Here is an 11144-nt window from a genome sequence, read left to right as displayed (position 1 = left end):
AAAAGAGTAGCCCAAGAGTTGGCTGGTGATGACTAGCTGCATTCCCTCTAGTCTTACACTGCTAAATTAGGGACGGCTAGCGCAGATAGACTGCGCGAAATTCAAAACAAAGAAACAAACAAAAAAAGTGAAAATTTTTTATAACATTATTTTATTTCGCGTTAAAAAGTATTGTGTACGCTTAAAAAAAATTGTCTTCATAATACCACACATTCCTTACTTACTAAATCATCCCTCTATAAACCATATTTATTTTATTAACATGTTTTCTTCCCTAGGCCATCTTCATCATACTTCATATTTTAAACTGTTTCCGTTAGGCTGAGCAACGAAACTTACTTAACGTAACATACAGACAGTAAGGGATCATTTGGCTCCACAAGTGAGCCCTGTACATTCACCTTTGGCAAACTTAGAATTTCAAACCCACCCACGTAAATAATCAATCTCCCACTGAAATGGCACAAAGTGCTGGCCTACGTCAACTCATTTCGTAAATTAATTACCCTATTAGAAAAATAAACCTATCGTAACTATGGCCTAGCCTAGCCTGCCATTTTACAAATCTTGTGTCCTCTCGTTCTATTATCTTCAGAATATATCACAAAGAAATCAGAGGCCTTTATGCTATAGACTCCCCAGATAATCGTGTAAACTTCGATGAGATCACCTCCTACCCTTCATTTGCCAAGAAAACCTAAGTTATGGGATCTTAATATACTTCTGTAAGTTAACCCTTCCATCCCTGGAATCGTCCTAGTAGCCATAGTTTACGGTTTTCATCATTTACTCTTACATGCAATAATGAAAAAATAAAACACGTTCCTTGTCAACAATCAGCAATAAAACTCTTTCATTGCTATATAACGACCTGTACTTTAGCACGTGGCAAGAAAACTCTAGACCTTATGTTTCATTCTTCCCACTACAAATAACTTTGTTTATATAGTTATGAAAGAGTCCCCTCCCCCTTTAAAAACCTCTTGCTCATCTCTTTCCTCACTGTATGCAGCCAATGGTTCAAATCTATTGTTACGTCTCCGTTTGTTAATTGATTTTCCGTAACTTCGTTCCGACGAAACTTAAGCGACACAAGTCTTTACTTAATAAAACTGGTTTATTTACCGCTAGGGTAAATTACTGAATTTAAATATATTTGAATTAATTTTCAGAAACAGCTATCTGCTACGTTTTTTTTTTTTTATTATTGTTATCTAGTCTCCTATTATTTAATTAAATTAACACAATGCTTTTTGTGTAATATATTTTATACTGATGATAGGTTGTTTCACATCTGGTTCGTCAATTCTTCTGACTGATAAATAAAATTAATTCAAGTAAAAATAATAAATGATCGGTGTTAAAATATTAAAATAAATAAATAACAGCTTATTAATTAATACTTACCCTAATTTTAATTTGTTAATTATTCGTATAAAATTCATTGATAAAAAATAAATTTCACCACTTTATCAATTGTTGTTCATGCAATTTATTTAATAATACGAATAGCGTCTCAACTACTACTGTGTCTATCACATTCCAGCTGGCCTGATGAGCTTTGGCATCGTGTGAATAATCTTGTCGATGCTAGATATAACAGATATAGAGTGATTGGTGTATTGTTATACAGTATTCGTTATTTACACTATCACATTTTTAGACATGCAAACAACGTGAGATATTAAACACTCATACTGCGATCAGTCCACTCAGCCATTCCGTCTACCATCCCTATATATAAAAGATAGGCCTAATTATAATTACTTTAATCATAGAACGATAATAATAATAATCAGAAGCGAACTGGTCATTTAGATCAAAGTTTATAAGAATAAAAGATGTCAAAAGGCAAGCACGTGATAAACTCGTAAAGAAAGCATTTAAAACATTGTTATATCTCCAGTTTATTAATCCAAAGTACCATTCTTGTACTAAGTTGGTTTATTGTAGTCTGTTTTATAGTGTACTGATGCGATTTTCTTATATATATATATATATAACAGGTGTTTCCCGCAGATGGATATTTATCATGGCGGCGCCCACCGTTAAAATATCAGTTGTGTGCCACCTCATGGTAAACACAAATCGAAGCTTTCAAAATAAATTAGGTGTCTTTATAACTTGGAAACAAGCTTGGCTTTTACAAAAACTTGCAGTACAGGTCGTGTAAAGACCTTATTTCAGCTTCTCTTACTCATATTCTGAGTTCTAAATCAAAAAGAAAATCTAATCCTATTATCTTGTCGCATTGCGAAACGAAGTACTAACCGCTCCAACCTTAGCCGCTCGACTGACACTTTCTCTACCGCACCATTCTACAACTGTGTTACCGGAGCCAACCACCCCCACAAAACAAACGCCCACGTAACTGTGTAGACCATCCTCACGTGGAAGCGTAAGGTTTGTGACCCTGAGCTTTACAAACACTAACAGAAATGGAATTTAATTCAAAAGAACATTTCAAATTTCGACGCCTGCATAAATAATACAAAGGATAATGATTTGACCTTTCTAAACAACAAATTAATGTATATGTCGACTTCCGAAAACATCATAAATATATTAATATCACTCACCTGACCGTTTCCTTCTTAATTCAGATGTGGATTTGATCAGACATTGTTAGAGCATAGCGCTCCTATCGCAGATGTCAAATACAATTGGTTCGTGAGCTCGTTATGAAGTTTTACTGGTCCCTGTGCGTGATTCTAAACTGAACCTTCATCAGTTAACTGTTTAGAAACTTAGCGGCATCTGTTGGGCGTAAATGATAATACGAAAGTTTGGAATAACAGAAAGGTTTGATTAAGAAAAAAAAAATATTCTTTTTGAATTTATTATTAATCAATATTTTTGAACAGTTACAAATATTTAAAATCATATTTAATCTTATTGTTAATTTCTGGAACTCACAGTGAAATTCACCAAATATTTTTATTAATTTATAAACTTAATCGCTGGAAGAAGTAAGTATTTTCAGAGTGATATTTGTGGTGAAATGTGTGGAGATCGGCTAATTTATAAAGATTGACTATCTGCTTTATCTCGATATGTTTTCACAATTATATTTATTGCGCTGACGTTAATTCTGTTATAAAGGTTAGCTAATTTATAATTTATATATTTTTTAAATAAATCATTATTTATAGGTGGCCTTATTTTTTCCAACAATTTTTCTAGACAATAATATACAATGAGTACATAACACAACAGTCTGGATATTTTTGTTTTGCTGATAAACCGTAATAATATTTTCTTCTATAACAATAAGATTTAGTAGCACAGAACGGTGCCCTCCCAGTGGCACAGCGGTATGTATGCGGTCTTACAACGCTAGAAACCGGGTTTCGATACCCCTGGTGGTTAAAGCACAGATGGCCCATTGTGTAGCTTTGTGCTTAACTTCAAAAAGAAACAAACATTTCGGGCCCGGCATGGCCAGGTGAATAAGGCGCGCGACTCGTAATCTGAGGGTCGCGGGTTCGAATCCCCGTCCCACCAAACATGCTCGCCCTTTCAGCCGTGGGGGCGTTATAATGTGACGGTCAATCCTCCTAGTCGTTGGTAAAAGAGTAGCCCAAGAAGAGTTGGCGGTGGGTGGTGATGACTAGCTCGCTTCCTTCTAGTCTTACACTAGTCTTAGGAACGGCTAACGCAAACAACCCTCGTGTAGCTTTGCGCGAAATTCAAAACAAACAAACAATAAACTAATTTCTTCTAATTTTTGCCATAGTTTTTTATGGCCAATGTGTTATCTTTCTTTTTTTTAAATTCGTTTATGTTAATCTCAGTTTTAAATCATTTGTTTGGCGTAATATGACGTGTATTATTACCATATGTACTTTTTGGTGTAAATGTATTAAATTATACATCATTTAATATATGAAGGAATTGGAAAAATTAAAATAAAAACAACATGCCATCAATTCAAACCTTATTATCTTAATTAAAATAGTTTTAACTTTTTTCAAAGTTGTTTCCAAACAAATACGTTTGGATTTGTCTTATAGATTGACAATTAAGGAACACATATCATACACTTATGTCACCAATTATTGTTTGTTTGTAATTAAGCACAAAGCTACACAATGGACTATCTGTGCTCTGCCCACCACGGGTATCGAAACCCGGATTCTAGCGTTGTAAGTCCGCAGACATACCGCTGTGCCACTGGGGGGTCCCAATTATTGTTAGCGTATTTTCTACCCGGTGAAAATTTAAAACCTGTTCTTTAGATAAATAATTTGACGAATTGGTAGCTTATTAAAAATACTAACAAAGCGACAAATAAAAACATAATTTATGGTAGAGCTTAAACCTTCATATTTGGTCAAGAACTTAAACAAATATTTAAGTTTACGTCTGCTGTTCAATTTCTGTACTATTTTTACTTTTTGCCCAATGGATCTTTTTTTATACATAATTAAAATACGTCATGAATTATCAACGATAACTACTGACAATATTTCTAATTTTCCTTGGTTATTTTTTTAAATAGAATAACTAAGCACTTTTTGTTTTTGCCACAGGAATTTTGTTTGATGAATTCTCCTATTACCAAACTACCAATCAGATTTGTAAGACCAACGAGCTATATGTATACCTCTCTCGGTTGTTTTATGTAACATAATGTATGAAGATAAAATTAGTTTAATTATTACTTTTTAAATATTATTTGAAAACGATGAGCCAAAATTTAGCCATATTAGTAAAAAACGAAACCTAATACAAAAACCTCTACTACACCATACATCTGTGTTGATAACCAAAAAAGTTATATTTATGCTAGAAGTAAGAATTATATTTCACGAGTTTAGAATTATCCACATTCGTTGTTCTGGAACTTTACAAACCGTTCATATTGTAACGTGAGTCTACACACGTAATACTTTTCTTTTGAATATAGCAATGCACCTCGCAAAATATCTAAATAAAAAATAACACCAGTAGTAAACACATTTCAAAGAGTATAGTTGTTCTGACAACAACAAAAAAAATCGCCTCCAATGGCAAAGCGATATGTCTGCGGACTTACAAAGCTAAAAACTGGATTTCGATACCCGTGGTGAGCAGAGCACAGATAGCCCATTGTGTAGTTTTGTGCTTAACTTCAAACAAAACTGACCAAAATTACAAAAATAAGTAGTACGTGTGTGTGTTTTTTGTTTATTCACGATTTTTTTTTTGCAATCGCGGAACAGAGTGAAAATATATTTTACGCAAAACACTTTTCAAACCCTCTCTCTCTCTCGATTACAAGCAAACCTTTTCAGCTACTTCATCTTCATTAGCCTTGAAAAAACTCAACATTTTCATCAATTAGTTTATTTATTATACATGAAATTAGTATATTAAATAATATTTTCAGTGAACATTTACGAATACCTATGCTGGTTTAACTTTTAACTATTCCATCGGCGGGTCAGTGCTAAGTTTACAGAGTTACAACGATAATATCCGGGGTTCGATCCCTCTCGTTGCCAGAGCGTAGGTAGTCTTTCGTGTAGTTTCGCGCTAAAAGAAAACGAGCTTTTAAATATTAATGCCATATTATTTTAATTAATCAAACATTTTGCTTTTTTAGCTCTTTTCCTTTTTGTTATTAAAACAGAGTAATGCAGTATATTTTGTTTTGTGCTATATAATTGTTTGAATTTTTAGGCATGGTTACAACTGATAGTAAAGCATGAGCTACTGTAACTTTCTATCCAAGAAAATATACGCTATGTGTAAACAAAACGCACGTTTATCGTATAGCGTGGGCGATGCCTGCACAGAACAATCCCCATTGAATGACGTGGCTTCAAAGTCATTAACATTTCATTCACACTGTTATTTTGTTTCTTGTTAGATCGAAGTGTTGATTCAGAATATCTCAGGCTACACCCACCAACGAAATGTACAACATGTAAACTTTTCATACAAAGGATGTATTCTGTTTACAGCTGGTTTTGTTTTTAAAAAGAGTAGTAACGAGCTTCACACGGGTATAAAGTACACAGTCTAAACAACATATCCTGTTATAAGAAAAGGGAAAGAGAAAAGTTAAGGAGATTTATCTTCCTTTCAGTTTAGTTAGGGCAGAGTTCTCTTTCTTTTTACTTGCTATATTGTAAACATTTAAAAAACATTGTTACACCATTTCCTGTTTTGCCATTTTACTAAATAGTTACATACTTTGTTTAAAATATTATAAATAATTTTATATATTTATTTCAATTTTAGGTTTTTTTAACGAAATATTTGGTTGCTTTACATAACAGAAATACGATAACGAATGAAGTTACTCAATCACTCTTTCAAACTTATGTCAGTGTTTTAGATTTGACTTCGAGGCATTTTACAAAATCAAAACGAATTACGTGAAAGGAAAAACTATTCATTTTTTGATACGAAAAACATAATTATGAAATGTTCGGTTTAAATTACTTTTATTATTTTTAAGTCAAACTTTAGAGAGGGCGATGTAAGGGAAAATGGCGCGAATGTGAATATAGTGGGTTGTTATTTAACTAGTAAATGTAAAGACTATTTTAGGTAAAATATATGTATTCTAATTATAGTATTGATTTTACATATAGGAAACTGTATAATTTGTTTACATAAATAAGAAAAAAATGTTTAGGTGTATAGTTACTATTTCTGGCGAATGTTAACTTTTACGTCAGGTTTGATTTTGTTTGAAGCCATGATTTCATGTAAATCACGGCATAAGACTTTCTAGACCCATGTTAATTATTATGTCGAATTAATCAGTCAGTGGTTAATTTAAACTTAATATTTTATCACATCTTCTAGTTGTCGAACTCGTATAAGCTTAGTATTAATACTGGCTTTGGACTACTAGTACTAATAACACTTTTCCTCTGAGCTCTTTCCCTCAGATTAAATCTCCTTTTTTTAAGTTTAGGGTAATAAGCCCAAGGCTGAACACAATACACCAAATGTGGCTTAACCAATGACCTATAGTATGTACAATTATATTTATATAATGGAATTATTATCTCTTAGTCTTATGGACTAGTTGTAGTACAACCGAGTGCTAGTAGTACTAGGAATAGTAGGATGGTGCAAGGAATAAAAAGCTTGTCATATAAGGACAAATTAAAGTCTCTGGAATTAAAGACATATAAAGTTTGGAAACGGCTTGAATGCGTAATGAAACTGAAAGTAATTTCATTATGACTAACAAATGTACAATATTTTCACAATCTTTTGTTGTCATCATCTGAACTTGCTTTCTCTTGAAAAAAGAAGAGAGGGGGATCTGATTGAGGTGTTTAAGATTGTTAAGAAAATTGACAATGTTTATGCTTTTTTTTTCGGACTTAATAGTGAGAATTGTAGGACTAAGGGACACAAATAAAGTTTGACAGGATAGGAGTCATCTTCAAGTAAAACAGTTTTGTTTTATAAACATGGTGGTTAGCCTTTGGAAGGGGTTGCCTTCAGATATGGTAAATGCAGTAAATTTAAGGAAAGCCATGATAAGTATTTACTGGCTGCTGGTTTTGAGTTTGTTTTTTAAGTTTATTGGATAAAACAGTCTATATAAACCAATAGGCCCCTTGTCCTGAAATTTTGTTTTTTTCTATATAATACTAATAGTAATACAAATTACCAAAGTCTAATAATAATAGTTTTAAACTTTCAAGAAGTTTCGTGATCCATAGCAATGATCGGCATTAGCCGTGAAAGTAGAAACTGATACACTGACTGTGTATAAAATGGGTGTTTTTAACTTAATAATGTTATTAGACTTAGAAACATTATTTTAATTTTAAAGAATGAAAATATTGTACTGAGCGAATGAGGGTTATGACTTTACCAAATGTATAATTATTATTTTGGTAATTTACAGTAGCATTGAATACCATCTTTTATTTTTATGTTCAGTACTTGCTGGTAGTGGTGTCAGTAACTGTTTTGTGATACTAATAAAACTGATGGTATGGGTTGGTTTTTTTATACATGCTACTCTACAATTTTGTAAATGATAAAGTTATAGACTTCTCAACTTATAAATATTGGTAAAGAGGGTGAAAAAATGTATTAAAAGCACCCAGTGTGGATGTGATGGGAGTCGTAGTAGTGTGGTTTGAAGTTGAAAAGTATTTTAGAAAGTAGAGAGCTCTGGATGAACAGTGAGGTTGAAGTCCTGACCATTTCCATAACCTGTTGTTTTCTTAGATGCATCACGTATTCAAACCATATTTAAATCGATCAGATAAACTTACTTTCACTCAACATTAATATTGGTTGATTCATTACTTGAAAACATACAAACAGCATGATCTGTAAAGTAACACTGTATTATTTTGGATGACTCGCAGATTTAAGAAATTAGTATTGAAATTATTCTATTGAAGTGAACAGAGATACTTAACTGTAATCTATATCGCTTGTATGCTATTTGATTTACTAAGTCAAGTCTGTCATTTTCCAAATCTTTATATTTTTAGTTTGCTATTTATTGAGATTGCATCAGAACATATTTTTATTGTATTTCCACTGCTGGGCCAACAAATTTAACGTACCATAAACACTAGTCATCAAAATAAATTAATTTTTTTGGTCATTGGAAAACTTCGTGAAAGTCAGAAGTTAAAGATAAATGTCAAAAATTTTGAAAACTGTGAAATAAAGGACACAAGCTGTTGTTTTTGATACTAAGTAAATGGTTACTGTTATTGTTAACTTTTTCTTAAAGATTACAACCTCATTTGGAGTTTAGGAACGATTTTGATAGTGGGCCTTCATGGTGAAATAGCTTATGAATGCCATGTATGATGTTTTATATTTAATAATATCAGTTATCTAAAATAGATTCACATTTAAGCTTTTGTCATTTTATAGCAATGCCACTTCACATTCAGGACACTGATGATGATGATTCAAATTACATTCTGATTGCCAAAATTGACAATGTTAAAAATGTGTCACAGCTTCTAAAAGCAGTTCATTTCAAGGAGGTAAGACAGTTTAAATTTCAAAGTGTATGATCAACTCCAAGTAACAACAAAAAATGAGAAAAGTGTGAAATATTTATGAAAATTAAGAGTATATTTTTTATTATGGAAATGCAATCCATAAACTTTTAAACTGATTATATACTGATTTTTATTTAAAACAATTGTATAAGCTTTCATTTTCTATTCATCTCACTTGTGTTACTCCAGAGTGAGAATTTGGTTTTTATAAATGTTTGTCTTACAATTTATCATTAAAAGCTGTGGTGTAATATGGAAAGTATTTAAGGACAAAATTGGAAAATACTTGTTTAAATTGATACTTAGCATTTGAAAACTTTCTAATCATTCATACCTTTTAATTGAGGTTAATCACTCAGCTCTAACAACTGCAGCATTAACTTAAAGAATACACACACACACAAAATATGCTTAACAACATCTATTTTCACGCTTATCATCAGTTTTTCTTGAGTGGCTCTACCTATGAACAAGGGTGAAATTCTGCCAGTACTCAGTATCGGGACTTGTTTGACAATCCACATACAATCCACTTTTGTACAATCCATGTCTTCCTTCCATCGTACCATCAGAAATTAGACGTGTCACGATTCAGAGAATCTAAACAATAATTAAATATTCTGAAAATGAAGCACTAAATGATGTAACAACATTAGTTTTCATTGGCAATAAGACCATAAAAAGCTATTTAGCAGCTTTCAGATAGTCTCATCCCTGTGGGGTTTGTATGATTGGTCAATATAATGATAAATGTATCCAAATGATTGATTTTATTGGTTGATGCACTATGATATTAGTGTGTATAATGTCTTTTTATCATACAATGGAATGGTGAGCTTACAATTATGAAATTTTTGATTTGATTGCCTGTTTAATATATATGTTTCTAAAATCACCAAAACAATGAATATTATGGAAATACATTAAGCAGTTTTCTGTGGAATGTCAAATAAGACCTATAATTGTGTTCACTGTGAGTGTTATTGTAAAAAACAAGGTTGTTTTTGTTTTTTTCTTCAGTAAACTATATTTTAAATTCCATGTTAGCAAAATCCTTTGTTGTATGGACATGTTAGTACTGGCAATTTGTTGTAGAAAAATTTACCTCTTCCAATAAACATTGATTACATCAACTAGTGTCATGTAAAATAATCAATTAATTAAAATTGATTACATTAATTACTGCCATGAAAATACATACATACAATTTAAGGAAAGCAAAGCAGCTGTTGGTCCTCATAAGTTTTTTCATTTACTATATTAAACTCTGAAGTAAAAGTAAATACTCAATCAGCTCTTATCATTCAAATATTTATCTCACCTACCCCTATATTATCTGCCTACACAACATCCAAAGACAACCAATTCTAGAGGCCAACCACCTGGTTAAACAAATAAAAGTATCTTAGCTAGAAATGGCTCCAACCTTCCCAAAATTTATGCAAGTATCCTCTAGTCTTACCATTCTCGTTATTAATAATAAAAAAGAAAAAAGATGAAGCATCAGCACTACGAATTCTGTTTATAATTTTAAACGCCTTGCTCAGATCCTCTTTAATTCTTTCCTTTTTCACGAGTAATTGAGATTAACGTTTCTAACTATCTAATTTATGACATTATGATTTCTCATTATTATTGATGATTAACTCAAGGTTGTTCAGCTTAATTGATTGTCTACTACTGTTAACATCTTGTATGGTGTCAGTTTCTACTACTGTTAGCACAATTTGATGATTAAAAATACATTGTAAGTTAATAAAAACCATTACAAATAAAATTAAAACTGTTATTATTAATTCATTATTGTGAGAAATACTACCATTTTATATACAATAAAGGACACTGTATTGTGTACTGTACTTCACAAGTTCTGGAGGTGATGAAGCTATGAATGGAAAGACCACGTTACACTTTTCTATCTGGCAAAAGAACGTAATCACTAGTAGAATTTGATAACCAATGGGCACATTAATTGATTACATTTAATTAATAGATTATTGTCTACGAGACTTGGATAGTTGGAATAATCAGAAATACAAATTTTCATCAGTTACTGACACCATACAAGATGTTAACAGTAGTATAGACTGACACCATACAAGATGTTAACAGTAGTATAGACTGACACCATACAAGATGTTAACAGTAGTA

General features: G+C 31.8%; 1 protein-coding gene across 1 annotated transcript in view; it reads left to right on the top strand.

The window, feature by feature from the left end:
• Positions 1-6929: 6929 nt before the first annotated feature.
• LOC106472909 (cell cycle checkpoint protein RAD1-like) overlaps positions 6930-11144 on the top strand; it is an 18655-nt gene continuing 14440 nt past the window's right edge. The window contains exons 1-2 of the mRNA XM_022401453.1: positions 6930-6971; positions 8860-8975. Of these exons, the coding sequence (XP_022257161.1) occupies positions 6962-6971; positions 8860-8975 (126 nt within the window). The 5' untranslated portion in view covers positions 6930-6961. The remainder of the gene's footprint in view (positions 6972-8859; positions 8976-11144) is intronic.

Source organism: Limulus polyphemus, unplaced genomic scaffold (genome assembly GCF_000517525.1).
Source record: "Limulus polyphemus unplaced genomic scaffold, Limulus_polyphemus-2.1.2 Scaffold5724, whole genome shotgun sequence".
NCBI classification, from domain to species: Eukaryota; Metazoa; Arthropoda; class Merostomata; order Xiphosura; family Limulidae; genus Limulus; species Limulus polyphemus.
This window is presented reverse-complemented; position numbering and strand designations above follow the sequence as displayed.